Here is a 16,904-nt window from a genome sequence, read left to right as displayed (position 1 = left end):
AGCTGTGAGCTTAAATAGCACTGGGGACAAGCCACTCCCCCGAGATGAAAGAAGATAAAGTGCACAACTGTGAATCAGCAACTAATGTCTCTGGGAGACCAAAAATTAATAACAGTAGATTTACGACCCTGTTGGCAGAAAATATCTCACATCCAGTGTCCTTCGGCTGCTAGACATTACTCTTCTGCTCAGTTGCAAGAGAGAAAAATAATTTTTGCTCCTTAACTAAGCTCCCCATATTCTATCAGCAGAAATCCTGGGTGGTTTCCATGTTAATAATAACCAACAAGGGCTGGGCAGTATCTCTTCCCCAAAGATACACATAAGGTGGTAGTCACTGGCCTAGGCTGGAGGACCTGGGGACTAGAGTATTGACTGCCATCCTGCATCTCTTGATTTTCTCTAAAAATGGAATATAGGTTTCAGGAGTTCTCTATTCTAAAGAATTTGGATATTAATCCTTTATCAGATATGTGATTTTGCAAATACTTTCTCCCATTCCATGGGTTGCCTTCTTACTCTGTTTACAGAGTCCTTTGATGCACAAGTATTTCACTATGATGTAGTCCCATTTCTCCATTTTTCCCCATTGTGTGCCTTTGGCATCGCATCTAAAAAAACCATTGTCAAAGCCAATGGCATCTTTCCCTCTATGTTTTTCTCCTAAGACCTTTATAGTTTTAGGTCTGTTGTCCATTTGTACTGTGTTAGGTAGGGGTCCAACTTTGTTCTTTTACATGCGAGTATCCAGTTTTCCCAGCACCATTTATTAAAGACTGTCCCTTCCCCCTTGAATGATATCAGCACCTTTGTTGAAAGTCACTTGACCACACATGCAAGAACTTTTCCCTGGGTTCTCTAGGCTATTCTCTTCCACTGGTCTCTCTGCCTGTGGGTGGCACACTGTTTGGATCACTGTAGCTTTGTAGTAAGTTTTGAAATTGAGAAGCATGAGCCTTCTAACTTTCTTCTTCTTTTTCAATAAACAAACGGGGGTGCCTGGGTGACTTCGTTGGTTAAGCGAGCTCTTTATCTCAGCTCAGGTCATGATCTTACGGTGGGATCAAGCCCTGAGTTGGGCTCTGCACTGACAGCATGGGGCCTGCTTAGGATTCTCTCTCTGCCCCTCCCCTGCTTATGTGCACTCTCTCTTTCAACATAAATAGATAATTAAAAAAGAAACTAACAAAATAACCCAATTTTTAAGATGGGCACAGGACTTCAATAGTCAAGAAAATATAAAAATGGCCAATAAGTACAAGAAAATGAAAAGACGTTCAACATCACTCATCCTTAGGGGAATGCAAATCAAAACCACAATGATGGAGCCACTAGGGAAAATAGTGCAGAAGTTTCTCAAAAAAAATTAAAAATGGAACTACTGTATGATCTAGCAATCTCACATGGGATATACATCCGAAGGTTACAAAATCACTATCTTGAACAGACATCTGCACCCCCAAGTTCACTGCAACATTGTTCACAATAGCCAAGACAATGAAGCAACCGAAGTGTCCTTCAACTGATGAACAGCTGAAGAAAGTGTGGTGTATATTAAAATAGAATATTTTCAGCCATAAAAAGGAAGAAATCCTGCAGCGCCTGGGTGCCTCCGTTGGTTAAGCAAACAACTCTTGATATTGGCTCAGGTCACGGTCTCATGGCTCATGAATTCAAGCCCCACACCTGGCTCTATGCTGATGGCATGGAGCCTGCTTGGGATTCTCATTCTCCCTCTCTCTCTACCCCTTCCCTGCTCACATGTACTCTCTCTCTCTCAAAATAAATAAATAAACTTTTTTTTAAAGGAAGAAATCCTGCCATTTGTAACAACATGGATAGGCCTTGAAGGCATTATGCTAAGTGAATAAATCTGACAGAAAAAGACAAATACCGTATGATGTCACTTCTATGTGGAATCTAAAAACATTGAACTCGGAACAGAGAGTTGAATGGTGGTCGCCCAGGGCTTGGGGCAGGGTAAATGGGGAGATATTGGTTAAAGGGCACAAACTTCCAGTTAAAGATAAGTTCTGGGAATCTAATATATAGTCACCATGGTGACCACAGTGAATAGTACTGTGTTGTGACTTCAAAGTTGCTCTGAGAGCAGAGTGTTAATGTTCTCGCCATAACGACAATGGCAAGTGGTAATTGTGGGAGATGAAAGATGTGTTAACAAACCGTACTGTGATACATGTTTCGCAATATATACATGTATCAGCTCTCCAAAAAATTCCATACACAGAATGGAATAAATGTCAGGCTAGAAGATACCTAATACATACTGAGGGGATGACTTAAAAAAAATACACAATGCAATATCATCTCATGCCTGTTAGAATGGCTATTATGAAAGAAAGAGAGAAGGAAAGAAAGCAACAAGTGTCCAGAAGGATATAGAGAAATTGGAAGCTTGTGCGCTGCTAGTGGGAACATAAAATGGCACAGCCGCTGTGGAAAATAGTATGGTGGTCCCTCAAAAAATTAAACATAGAATTGCCATTTGATCGAGCAATACCACTTCTGGGTATAAACACAAAAGAACTGAAAACAGGAACTTGAACAGGCATTTACACACCCTTGTTCATACAAGCACTGTTCACAATCACCAAAATGTAAAAGCAAGCCAAGTACCCATTGGGATGAATGGGTAGACAAGATGCAGCATATACACCCAGTGGAATTTCATTGGGTCTTGAAAAGGAATAAAAGTCTGACACACGCTAACACATGGTGGACCTTGAAGACGTCATGATATGTGAAATCAGACAGACACAAAAGGACAAATATACTGATTCCATTTACAGGAGGCTCCGAGCATAGTCACTTCGTAGAGCCAGAAGGTAGAGTGTCAGCCACAGGGGGCTGGTAGAGAGGGCGGAATAGGTGGTTTGTGTTTAATGGGAAAGAGAGTTTGGGTTCGGAACATGAAAAGCCCTGGAGTCAGATGGTGGTGTTGGCTGCACAAAACTGTGAACGTGCTGAATGCTGCTGAATTCTGCACTTAAAAATGGTTACAACGGTAAATTTTATGTCTATTTTACTGCAATAAAACCATGAGCATGGAGTTCTTAAATACAAAATGATTTCTTAGTTAAGTATGTATGTGTCTGGTCTTTCCAAAAATGTACTGATGTAAGGAGACGGCTTAACGTCCGATCATCAGGGTGCTCCCTACAAACTACCCTTGATTGATAATTTGGTCTCAACATACGAGCACATGAATTCGTAATTCAAAAATCCTATTCAGTTCAATGATTTCACCCTGGTTTCTTTTTTTTTTTTTTTTTAAATATTTATTTATTTCTGAGAGACAGCGAAAATGGGGGAAGGGCAGAGGGAGAGGGAGACAGAATCCAAAATGGGCTCTGTGCGGTCAGCACAAAGCCCGATGCGAGGCTCCAACCCACGAACTGTGAGATAGTGACTCGAGCTGAAGCTGGACACTCAACCAACTGAGCCACCCAGTCACCCCTCACTTGGTTTCCCATTCTGTTCATAAACAGGAAAATAATGATGGCCACCAAAATGCGGTCACATCCTCAGCCTATCATGGAGAGCAGAGGGCAGCAAACTTTCTGCAAAGGGTCAGGTTGAAAGAGTAGAGGCTTTGCCAGCCATAGAACTCTGTAGCAATTCCTCAACCATTGTATCGCAAAGCAGGCCATAGACAGAAAAGAGTGAGCATGGCTATGTTCTGATAACACTTTACATAAACAGACGGTAAGCCACATTAGGTCTGGATGCGATAGTTTGCCGACCCCCGGGGGGGCAGGAGTATTGAGTAAAATAAAACACTGCTAGCCTAACAACTAGCCCATTTAACCATGGTTTCCCCTTCATGTTAAAAGCAATGGATCAAACCCCAAAAGCAGATAAGGAGGTAGTCATGACAATTCGGGACCAAATATGTAAACTGCCGAGGGTGGCCTCATCATCAAGAGGCAGTGGACAGGGCACAAAAGACAGAGGCAGAGGTAGAGACACAAAAATAATCATGGTAGGAACACTGGCACTTAGAAAGCAGCAGGGATACTCTAGTGGCCTGGGAAGATGTCTGAGATACAACGCAGAAAAAAAAAATCTGGGTTGACTTGATGTATTCAAAGCACCTTGGACAATGTAAGCGATTCCATTTTTGAATTGCTACCATGAACAAAGCCAAAGGCATCATGAGATAAAAAATCACTAAACTCAAGAACCCGTCTCCAGACTATTACCTAGAAATACTGGGTGAGAACAAAAGGTTTGAAGGTCAAGGTGTTACTTCACACGGTAATCGTCAAATCTGACTTGACAGTCTCTGTTCTAACTAATTCAGAAGGGTTGGTCTGGAAACCTGCCAGGGACACGACAAGCAATCCAATCAGACACACTGCCCATTGTGTATTCGTGTCATCTTTTCTTAAGGAGAATAGTGATAAAGAAATATTCAAGAGAGTAAGACACCACATCTTCTTTAAAATAAGACAAAAGCATATACAAAATTATGCATCTGGTAAATAAACATGATTTCATAAAGACACCCTTTTGTGAACGTAAGCACGTGAACGAGGCACTTGACCTGCAACCCCTAGAAAGTTTTAGTGAATCACCCTTGCAGACCCCACCTGCTGAACTGCATGGGTCAAAGGTCTTTACCAAGCCAACATGCAAAGAGACCATAAAGGCAGAGTTTTGCAATAGCGTCATCCCTAATACTCACACCTACTTCTTTTCATTCACCAGCCGAAGCTTTCCAACCCACACACAGTCAGTCCTGACACTGTTCTCACAGCTCTGCAATCACATGGGCCAAACCCAAGCTGCCTGTGCAGAAGAATAAAACTCTAAAAAGTCACATGAAGAATTAAATCACAGTTAATACTGGGAGGGGTGATAAAAATTCTTTTCCTTCATGACAGTGAGACATAATATGGTCCTGGTTAGTTATATAATGGATCACTGAGGGGCACCTGGGTGGCTCAGTTGGTTGACTATCCGACTTCAGCTCAGGTCATGATCTCACGATCTGTGAGTTCGAGCCTCGTGTTAGGCTCTGTGCTGACAGCTCAGAGCCTGGAGCCTGTTTTAGATTCTGTGTCTCCATCTCTGTCTGTCCCTCCAATGCTTGCTCTTGGTCTCTGTCTCTCTCTCAAAAATAATAAACATTAAAAAGAATTTAATAATGAATCATTAAGACCATTATCAGAGGCTATATTAAGGTTCAGCCTTCCTAAATTATTTTATTTCCCAATTACTAACAATGAAGTGAAAGTCACCACAGATTGTTTACAGATAACATTTAACCATTCTTAAACTTTAAAAACATTAGGATTAAGAGTATTATATTGCCATTTTCCCGCTCTTAAACACAAATATAAAGCAAGAAAACGTCATGGTTGTTTAAAAAAAAAAAAAACAGCAAAACACACATTCACAGCAAAGAGCCAGAAGAGGGCGCTATCTCTATAAGCTTAGCAGATGCCATAAATAAATAAATAAAGATAGATCGATTTTTGGTTTGTTTTCTAAGTTATTAGTGATCTAGAAAATTTCCATCATAATTGTTTATTACATTTGCTACTTTTCCAGGGGTTTTTGCATAAAAGATTATTTGGGGACTTCTTAAATACACACTGTTGAGTCTCCCAGGGTCCCATGGCATTGGGAGACTTGAATTTGAAGCAACTCACAGCTGATCCTAGAGCCCAGTAAAAACCCTCGGTGCAGAGCCTGTCAAATGCCCCAGGATGGAGGGGCGGGAGTTGACAGTGCCCGAGTGGCCGGGTAGCTGCTTACAGGAACACTGAGACCCCACGAAGGTCTGTATGTTTTGATCATCCTGAGGTACCCAGGATGGACTGCAGCTATGGTATACAAGGAACTGTTTTAAGACAGTAAAACTAAACATCAAATTATGAAATCTTAGTGGGGGGTAAAGCCAGTTTATAATCAGAAAAAAAATGTAAGTGAAGAAAATATTTAAAATATTTTGTGTACCATCTACCCACAAAATAAAAAATTGGAGTTCATCTTTCTTGCTTTTAAATCTTTTTAAGGGTTGGAAAAGTAGCACAAGAAACCGCTGCAATTAATATACACCGTTCTTCTTTGGATTATTACTTATACTTCACCTACTTTCAAGGAAATTTGGGGAGGATTTACCTTAAACGGCACATATCCGATAGAACCGTTAAAATAGGCATATAAGAAGGAAACTGGGTGACAATGGGCATAATTATTCTTGGAATTCCTTCCATTGGACATTAAATTTGGCTAGTGGTTTGTAGACGCTAAAAAGGAAAAGGATTCCTAGCTTTTCGTCTGTAGGTAACTTCTTGGTCCTAAGCACTGACAGCGGGCGCTACTACAGAGAACAGCACCTCCCACTTCCATGCGCCCTATCCTTACTCACGTCATTCATTTACTTACTCGTTTACTCATAGGTCCAACTCCCAAAGAATTATGCAGGAAAAGGTAGAGTTATGGCATACCCACAAGAAAAAAACCTCTGTATGTCAAAACACATAACAGTATAGGTGTAGCTGACAGAAAAGAACTAAGAGCCTTAACGTAGAAAGACCATCTGCAGAAGTTCACACGGGTGGGAAATACTCAGCCCTGCTAGGAATTAGATGAGTGTGATGAAAACAGCGTGAAACCATTTCAGACTACCAATGTGGTTTTGCCAAACTGACAAAGTTTTGTTTTTCAGGATAATTCCTACTGGTAAGGAGGGCCCATGCTCCCCAGAGGCAACGTTCCTAACATCTTATCCTTCTCTTTCTAGAAATATTCAGAGATGTTCCAAAGGTTTATCTACAAAGAAGTCCATTGCACTTTATTATTTTAGTAATATTCCGAACTTCCAAAAATGTAATGGCAAAACTGGAAATTTCCTCACTGAACAATAGCAATTTGGTTCAATAAATGAAGTCACTTTCCAATGATGGAATGATATACAGTCATCAGAAATTATATAGTTGATGAGGTTAAGGATATGGAAAAATGTTCTTTGTAAATTATTATGTGAAGAAATAGTATAAAACTATATATATATGATTTGATCCCAATTATGTACATCTATTAGCTTGGCTCATATAAAATTGCCTTTATTCAATCATTTTTACCTAAAAACATCAATTTCTTATGGTTTAATCTCAATGCTCTTAAAACGTGTGTAGTTTTGTGTGTATGTGTGTATATTTAAATACACACACAGGGTCACCTTGGTGGCTCAGTCGGTTAAGTGTCCAACTTTGGCTCAGGTCATGATCTCACAGTTTGTGAGTTCGAGCCCTGTGCTGGGCTCTGTGCTGACAGCTCAGAGCCTGGAGCCTGCTTCAGATTCTGTGTCTCCCTCTCTCCGCTCCTCCCCCACCAGTGCTCTGTCTCTCTGTCTCTCAAAAATAAACATTTAAAAAAAGAACTATACATACACATATATGTGTATATACTTACAAACATATATGCATTTCTTCACCAAATAACAGAAATAATGTATACGAAAATGTTAACAAAACTCTTCAGGGTGAAGTCATTGTATTTTTAACATTATTTGTTATGCCTTTTTTCACTTCTCAATTTTTTTAAATGAAAATATATTACTTTTACATTCAGAACAAATGGAATTTGAAATCATGTTTCAAGGGATAGGAGGCAATGGGGCCAGAGTGTGGTAGGAGAGCTCACATACCAGGGCAGTGTGAATGAGCACACACTTCCCAGAGGGTACTTGGGCAAAACATATCAAAGCCTTTTAAGTGTTCACATATTTGACTACTCATTCTTCTTCTAAGAATCCATCTAAAGGAGTGGCTAAAATGAGCAAATCAGAGAACTCTAGATGCTGGCGAGGATGTGGAGAAACGGGCACCCNCATATGTTTGCACGTATACAAAGATTAGGAGGAACTTAACGGACGACCGTGGGAGAGAAGAAGGGGGGAAATAGGGGAGGAGAGGAAGGGAGGCAAACGNGGCACTTGTGGGGATGAGCACTGGGTGTTATATGGAAACCAACTTGACAAGAAACTATTAAAATAAAAAAAAAAGACTCCATCTAAAGGAAATAAAGAGATGCCAAGATACCTGTACAGGATGTTCATCACAGAGTTATCTGCCACATCAAATTTTGATGCCTCGATACACTCACTGACAAGAAGAAACAGGCTGAATAAAAGCTAATGCATCCATCTGGTATATTGTATGCAGTGGTCAGAAGGAAGAAGTCTTAACAGCATAAGACAATGTGCTAAATTGAATTTTAAAAGCAAACTTTAGTATATGCACTGCTGAAGCCAGCACTAAAAGCAAGATTAAAGCCTACACGTAGTCTGATCATATAGTCATTTAAAAAATTGTTAAGTCTGTATGTACACACACAGCACATCGCAGAGAAAGAAGATTGGAAGAGTATGTGCGTGCACGTGCGTGTGTGATTAACAGGGGCTTGTTGAGTGGTGGGATTTGTATTGCCTTCTGCGCACCCTTCTGTATTTCCCAAATATTCTGCAATAAGTATGCATCCCTTCTATAATCAGAAGATGAACAATTCATTTTTAAAGAGAAAACTCCCTCTTTACAAAATGGGGGATGGGGGGATGGAATGTGGGGGGAGCAGGTGGAGTCAGGGGGACCGGCTAGGAGCTACTGCGTTGTAAGTGGGCAGGAAGAGCAGGGCAAGATTCTAGGACTCGGGATGCAGGCGTGTCAGGATTTGCTGGCTGACTGATGCGGGGAGGGAGTCAGATATGACTCTCAGGTGCGTGCGTTAGGATAAGGAATACAGCCTGTGGCAGCCTGCTTCCTGAGGGCTCCAGGGTCCCTTGCTCCCTGATACACCCTGTGCTGTCCCCCTCCGCCCTGAATCGAGCAGACCTGTGTCACCACAGGACAGAGCAGCAAAGACAGGGAGAGCTTTCTGAAGCTGGGCCATAAAAGAGATGGAGAGAGACAGAAAGCAGAAAGTAGAACAGAGGTTCCCAGGGGTTCTGTGGAGGCGAGGGAAGGGGAGAGCATGGGAAGATGAAAAATTTCTGAGTATGGATGGTAGTGGTGGCTATACGGCAGTGTGAGTGCACTCAATGCCACTGAACTGTGTGGCAGAAGTGGTTAAAATGGTAAATTTTATGTCGTGTATATTTTACCATAATAAAATGTATTTTTAATATAAAAGGGTAGCATTCTCCTTTTGTCTCTCTTGGCTCATGTGCTGGGGGAAGCCGGCCACCACATCCTTGTGAACACATTCAAGCAGACGGGGGGTGGGGAGGGGTGTCAGGTGCGGAGGGACCCAGGGCTGCTCCCGAAGGTGGCCCTAGCACGCCAGGTCCGTGCGTGACCCTGGAGACAGCACATCCTCTCCGGCCCCAGGCGAGCCTTCAGCGGGAGACAGAAACCATGTAAAATAATACTCTTTTAACCCACTACACTTTGGGGGAGTTCGTCATCCAGCAATAGAAAGAGGCACAGATTTGAGCTGTCTCGTACTCTTTCGTGGTTTAAACCATCATCTTGTTTCTCTGGCTTCTGATTGAGGTGTGGAAAGCTGGAATGGGCTGTGTTCACACCATTACAGCAAACGTTAGATAATATGCGGAATCCCAGCCTCACACCCATCACAGAGCCGGGCTGCCGAGCGCTCCCCATCAGGCCCACCAGGGGGTGCCAGAGAGACGGAAGGCGGGAGGTTCCTGGGAGCATCCCCTGACCAGCGGCCCGCATGGCGTCCACTTCCTGCAGTTACCGTCTCTGTGTCCCCACAGGGCTCCCTTTTTGCCTTGCTTCCTCCAATAATACCTGTTTAACCCATTCCCTAAATTAAATTCTCTGCGCTCAAAGCCCCATGTGCTTTCCATTTTCCTAACCGGCCCGCAGCGGATACTGCGCGTGGGCCAAGCCAACTCACAGGGGCCTGTGCCAGCTTCTCTCCTAGGCGCACGGATGTAAGTGAGGTAGAGTTCCCACCTGTCCAGACAGGCCTTCATCACCTCACCCCGACTGCCCTTCCCGCCACCCGCCTGCCAACCTCCACCCATCCCTGGTTCAACTCACAGAACTATGTGCCCGCCCCCCAGCACGGCACTTTGCTTGGTCTCTCCATGCCTTTTGAACTCATCTCGCTCAAAATTGTACAGGAAGAAATGAGACAACTCAGCATTTGAGGAAGCAATGGTAGAGGAGGAAGGAATTTGGGTTTTTCTTTTTTGTTTCTTTCACACCTTGGGGGAAATAGTAAGATAAAAGGACGATTTAGTCTTGGGCTAACTTTCATTGTCTGATTTTTCTTTTCTTATTGATATTTTCATTCCAGTGGAAGGTCACTATACAAAAAAGAGAAACCCAGGAGTTCCATTTGATTCCTGTGTCAGGTGGCCGCCACGCTAGCTGCTTCTACTCACTTCTACTCATCGGAAGAGCGTTGGAAAGATGATGAGAAGGTAATGAGCACACCCGCGCACACACACACGTGTACATGTATATGCATGCACACACACGCCTGTGTTCCAGCCTGCAAGTTTATTTCCCTAATGAAATAATGATACTGGGGCACCTGGGTGGCTCAGTTGGTTAAGCCTCTGACTTTGGCTCAGGTCATGATCTCATGGTCCGCGTGAGTTCAAGCCCCACATCAGGCTCTATGCTGATGGCTCAGAACCTGGAGTTGTCTTCAGATTCCGTGTCTCCCCCTCTCTCTGCTTGTCTCTCTCTGTCTCTCGAAAATAAATAAACATTAAAAAAAAAAAAAAAAAGAAAGAATGATACTAAAGCTTTCCACAGTGCATAAAATAGTTTCGAAGAGAGGTCTTCCTGGACTTGTTATTGAGAAATTACAGAAATTTCACTCCTTACAGTCTTATCATTTATGAAGTAGAAACTGAGTGGGAAAAAAAATGAGATTCTACCACCTGAAGAAGACCCAGCCCCCCAACAACAAATTATTTTTTTAACTACAGTCTACTCCCCAGAACATGGGGCTTAAACTCACAACCCCAATATCAAGAGCCGCAGGTCTAGCGACTGAGCCAGCCAGGTGCCCCAACAAAAAAAGTATTTTAAAGTCACAAAACAAAGCCGAAAACTTAGACTTCAGGCTGCCAAACTTGCTGAGATTATGCCCTAAATGGGGACGACAGTCCCAAGGAGGCAAAAAGGGGGAGTTAGCGGAGGAAGCAAATTTTCCAGGCCTCAGTACACAACCAGAGTGTACCTGAGATAGTAAACTTTCACGGACCAGTAATATTTAGGAAAGAGCGTTAACAAGGCTGCTTGGTAGAGAAGGGGCAGCAGTGGGAAAAGGGTGGAGCAGCGCTGTCCGAGGTGAGATTAGTCGAGAACACACCCACCCGCTCCCTCTTTTGCTTGAGCATCCCCATTAACATTGTTCTTCCTTCCAGATTTCTGATAAACTTGGCAGAAACATCATTTTTTCTTGAGTAAGAAGACTCAGGAATATGATCCAGCAGAGAATTTAATGCCGACTGAATGTCCACTTCAGTTGACAGTACCTTTTATAAAAGCTGAGTGTCAACGCTCAGACAAATGGCTTCCTTTCCTCACATCACATCTTGGGTTGTGACTACATAGCTTCTATCTTTGTCTCAGTCACTTCTTCCGGAAGAATAAAGGGTTTCAAGCCACCCCATTTCCTCTAGGTCAGCCCCCGCTGTCACACATCTCAGACGATGCGTGTGACGACCATGAACGAATGTGATTGACAGAGCATGTGGGCTCCGCTTTATTTTGATGACACACGTGTGTGCCTTCGTCTGATAAGTTGTTTTCCTGTCTGTGCAGCTCACATCCTCTGATGTGGGCACTTCTGTTACCAAAGCAAACTCAGTTCTCCAACTGGTTCCCAGCCCCAGCTACCAGTTCCACTGCCACATCAGCTTTGTAAAGACCCATTAGATCTTCGTGGTACCCAGACCATAGGCACACTTTCACTCATAGAATCACGACACATGCTTACTTCCTGGTCATCAATATCTACTAAATTCTAACCCTGCTCACTCTCCGTGGCCTTCAGGTATTCAGTCATTTTTGATCAAGTATCAGGAACAAGATTTTGTGCTTGGTGCTGGTAAGGGACGAACGAGATTTTAAAAGCATAGTTTCTGCTTATGGAGAGAAAGAGAAGTATGCAAATAGTAATACCACATAAGGCACTTGCCACAATTATGGAAAAGCTGGATAATCAAGAGCTGCTGGTGTTTGGGAGGAGGGAGACCTCACTCTCACACGCAGGGAGTCAAGGAGACTTCAAGGAAAGCAGGTGGGTTTCCTGAGTCAGAGCTGAGGTAGAGGGGGTGCTCTGTAGTCAGAGGTGCTGAGCAGGGTGGACTAGGGGGCAAGTGCAGGAAAGCATAACTGAACAGAACAGTTCAGTAGGAAGGGAAAGGCCTGTCTACCAGGACCTGCAAAGTTTTGTGTCTTCAAGTCTTTTTTTTTTTTTTTAGTTTTTAATGTTTTATTTATTTCTGAGAGACAGACAGCATCAGCAGGGGAAGATCAGCGAGAGAGGGAGATACAGAACGTGAAGCAGGCTCCAGGCTCTGAGCTGTCAGCACAGAGCCCAACGTGGGGCTTGAACCCACGAACTGTGAGATCATGACCTGAGCCAAAGCCGGACGCTCAACCAACTGAGCCACCCAGGTGCCCCAATGTGTCTTCAAGTCTTAACACCAAATATTTTTAAACTGGGAATGAATGTATCATTTTACTTTAGTAAAAAAAAAAAAAAAAAAAAAAAAAAAAAACTTAGGGGCACCTACCTTCAGTTGGAAATTTCTTGGCTCGTTCCTCAAAGAACCATTCTCCAGTTTTTATTTTCACATTTCTGAAAAACAAGCAGACAGGAAGCCTCAGATAAAGATGTGGTGGGTGCTGTATTTGGCTCATAAGGGGAGGTAGATAATATCACAAAAGATTAGGCTCGCAAGGTTCCTCAGAGTTCGTATTTCTGGCCCCATCCCCTAACTTTACAGATCCCCTATAGAGGTCAAGCGATCTGACTAGTTAAGTAATCTAACTAGTTAGTGGGCAGCCTGGAAGATTCTGCTTGGGTGTATTTCACCCAACATGTAATGTGTACATGTAATGGAAGCGTACTAACATGTGTGTGACCAACACATATTAAGTACTTAATGTTTTCTGAAGAAATACACAATGAGAAACAAACTTGCCATCAAAATGGTCAATTTATGGGATGGCTAGCTGGCTCAGTTGGTTGAGCATCTGACTCTTGATTTTGGCTCAGGTCATGATCTCAAGGTGCATGGATTCACGTCCCGCGTTGTGGAGCCTGCTTGGGATTCTCTCTCATTCCCTATCTCTCTGCTCCTTCCCGCTTTCTCTCTCATGCGTGCGTGTTCTCTCTCTCTCAAAATAAGTAAATAAACTTAAAAAAAATGATCCAAGTATTATGTTTACAGCAGTAAATAGTGGCATGAATGATAGTCAACACAAGATCCCGTGCTGTCTATTTGGCTACGAGGCGGATAGTCCATAGATTGGGTTAAGGTTAGTTTGTGTTAACCACGACATTTACCAAGAGCTAAGAGCATAGCTGAGAAGTTTCTTGGAAGGCCCTGAGTCTGGAATGTGGGATCAATGTGCTTCGTGGAGACCCAGGATCTGGGTCTGAGCAGACCACCTGAGCCGTTTCCACACAGGGGAAACGACCTATTCTTGCCCAGCTGCTTGGCCAGCACCTGCTAGGATACCTCTACGTCACTGCCCCCAGTCTTGATCACGTGCGGAACAGCACACAGGGCCCTTTAGGTGCTCACTGCCTGACATTAAGTCCCAAAATGCACCGTGCTCTTCAACAGTTCACAAATTTCTGGAGAAGCCACTGTCAACCTCAGAAAACCTTGAAAATGTAAGATTGTTAACACCTTTTTAGGATATAAAAAAGTAAACACACAGATATTATGTTATCCATACCCTTAAAATAATGCGCCATAAAACTTGCCAATTCCTGGGTTATGGAGTTTTAAGAAAAATTAAAACTGTACCTTATGAATTCTCTCTTATGTTTACCAAAATAAGTGTTCTCTATTAGTTTCTTTTAGGCTGCATATGAACTCAAATGCATTTTTCTTAATGAATACTTACAACTTCTGTAAATGTAAGCAAATTCACAAATATGTGTCCCACTACATGTTTTTTAAAGAAATACTCTTTCTCTGCAGAGTTCTAGTAGTTGTTAGACGATATCAATAACCATCTTTCCCTCCTTTGTGTAGTTAGAAACTATTATGTTCTCTGATTAGTAAATAAATCATGATTCCCAATGCTTAGTGACTAGAACAAGAGAAAAGTACACAGAGCATCTATAAATTGTGAGAGAAAAATTCTGATAATCAGTCACTACCATTCGGAGCCAAAATATATAAAATGTTCAACTGTGATATGTGTCTAGAGAGACAGGGAAGAGTTTGCACCATAAAATCAAATATCTAGTCTTTGAGAACTCAGCACCTCGGAAGGTCCCCCTCCGGCATGTGAAAGTAAGCAAGGGATCAAAAGCCAGGGGAAGTTTGGAGAGATTCAGGGGGCCAGTGGTGAATTCACCCTCCTTTGAAGGGCTACATGCACCAATTTTTCTATGCCACCAGGGGCCTCATCCATCTTTATTGGCTGGGCTAACAATCAATGAGGAGAGTCAAAGAGCAAAATCAAATGTGGAAACGGGAGGCTTCCATCCAATGGATGAACTCCACTTCCTGGATTATTTTTTCCTGGTGGTGGTGGCCCTTTCAGCTAATCAAAAGGGGGGGGCATTTATTGCTCTTATCGGCTAAGACAGAGGTGAGCGGATCTTGCAGTGGTGACCGCGTCACGTCTCTGTCCTCAGTAGGGCCAGCGCAGGGTACACTGACTTACGGTAACTAGAGGAAGTGTTTACTGTTTCTCCCCAGGTGATTGATGGGAATCTGGCTACAAAAGCTTCTTGGAACACTTTCTGAGCTCAGCGATAGGCTGATGCTTTTACATTCCTCGGAATTGAGACTTGCTTCTTTAAAACTTGGTCAGTCGATTGCCAAATACATCTCAAAAAGCGGAAGCCGAGGGCTGTGGAGACAGCAGAAGATACAGAAGTAGGAGGCCTGAATTCCGTGCCTGACTTTGTCACTAACGCTGCGTGAGGGTCACCATCATGATAAATGCCAAGCACGTGGTGTGTAGCCAGCTCTTACTACACTTCTGGAGTTTTCAGTGTCTGTTTTCATAGCCTTGACCTCTGCTAATGCTGTCATTTCATCAGCAAACAAGAAATAACGGTTGAAAAGCACTTTGTAAATTCCAGCACACAAGCGTTCAGTGATACAATGAGTGGGTCACCCTAACAGAACGATAGTCTGACCTGTTACCATCAGCGAGCAGTGAGCCCAACAGCCCGGTTGGGAGGCAGTGTTATTTTGCACTTAATCACTTGCATCTGCAGATGGTTAGCTGTCCCTCCCATGCTTGACGCTCTTCAAAAAGTCAGCGTGATGTCCCTAGAGTTACTTTCTGTATCTTCCACCATGCAACGGACAAGAGGGGAAAATTGGTCTGCAGAGTCAGAATTCTTGGAATGCCTACAGAAGCATGTTTCTCTGGGCAGATTTCTTCTCCAACCAATGTCCCGATGGCCAGGGCGCCTCAAGAGTGCCCGGGTGGCTCCTCAGACAAACAGGCTGCAAAAAGCCCAAATGAAGAAGCCTAATTTTGTAAAACTGAGATCAACTTACCTGCTGTGTACAAGTTTGCTCACCTGTTTGGTCATCCCCCACTAACGCAGCCCTGTGCATGCAAACTGCTGATTTTTTTTTTTTTACTTCAAATAATCTCACATCTAAGATGGTGTCTAGTTACAAAGCAACCCAGTGAGGTTTTTTTTCCGTCAGCTCAGTTGAATCGTGTTCAACGTTTTTGACAGGAAAAAAAAAAAAAAAGACTGATCGTTGTGATTAAATCCTAGGTAACTAGGGGAGGGCTCGGAGAATCAAGATGAAGATAAAGAAATGATTGTATCAAGCTACCACCACTTCTTGCCAAATATTAATAACTCTTCCTCACTGGACCTCAGAGAGAAGGCAGGTCCCCTCAGTGTCCCCCTCAGGGGGGTATCCACAGCCCTAAGCATGACTGAGGCACAGGCCAGGACCACTGAATACCAGCAGGTTGGTGAATGAATAAAAATACCTAGTTCTGGGGCACCTGGGTGGCTCAGTTGGTTGAGCGTCTGACTTCAGCTCAAGTCATGATCTCACAGTTTGTGGGTTCGAGTCCTGCATTGGGCTCTGTGCTGACAAGCTAGCTCAGAGCCTGGAGCCTATTTCAGACTCTGTGTCTCCCTCTCTCTCTGACCCTCTCATGCTCACGCTGTCTCTCTCACTCTCTCTCTCTCAGAAATAAATTTTAAAAAAATTTAAAAAATGCCTAGTTCTGTGGGGAGCACCTGGGGACGAAGAGATAGGCTGGGACCCTGTTGGCCGTAAGCACTGAGGTCTCACGTGTGTCAGACACCAGGCAGAAACCGTAAATGAGGAAAGTGGGCTGGGTGTGAGACAGTAAGGAGGGGTGGGTGCTCTGGTGAAGGGGAGAACCCACGGCCCATTTTAAGGCATTAAAACAATAAATACTGGGGTGCCTGGGTGGCTCAGTCTGTTAAGCGTCCAACTTTAGCTCAGGTCATGATCTCACAGTTTGTGGATTCGAGCCCCGCATCAGCTCAGAGCCTGGAGCCTGCTTCGGATTCTCTGTCTCCCTCTCTCTGCCCCTCCCCTACTTGTTCTCGGACTCTTTTTCTCTCAAAATAAAAATAAACAAACATCAAAAAAATATTTAAATGTGAGAAACAAAACAAAAAATAAAATAAAATGATAAATATTAGACTTCACGCAGGTCCCAACATAAACAAGGCCT

The 16,904-nt window shown here is 43.2% G+C and overlaps 1 protein-coding gene across 5 annotated transcripts in view; it reads right to left on the bottom strand.

The window, feature by feature from the left end:
* Window positions 1-16,904, bottom strand: part of SYTL3 (synaptotagmin like 3) — a 98,298-nt gene that overhangs the window by 47,705 nt on the left and 33,689 nt on the right. For all 5 annotated transcript variants that reach the window (XM_077755127.1, XM_077755129.1, XM_077755132.1 and 2 more), the window contains one exon: window positions 12,761-12,825. In XM_077755127.1, coding sequence (XP_077611253.1) covers window positions 12,761-12,825 — 65 coding nt within the window. The remainder of the gene's footprint in view (window positions 1-12,760; window positions 12,826-16,904) is intronic.

This window comes from Crocuta crocuta, unplaced genomic scaffold (assembly GCF_008692635.1).
Source record: "Crocuta crocuta isolate KB4526 unplaced genomic scaffold, BGI_CrCroc_1.0 scaffold11, whole genome shotgun sequence".
Classification (NCBI taxonomy): Eukaryota; Metazoa; Chordata; class Mammalia; order Carnivora; family Hyaenidae; genus Crocuta; species Crocuta crocuta.
This window is presented reverse-complemented; position numbering and strand designations above follow the sequence as displayed.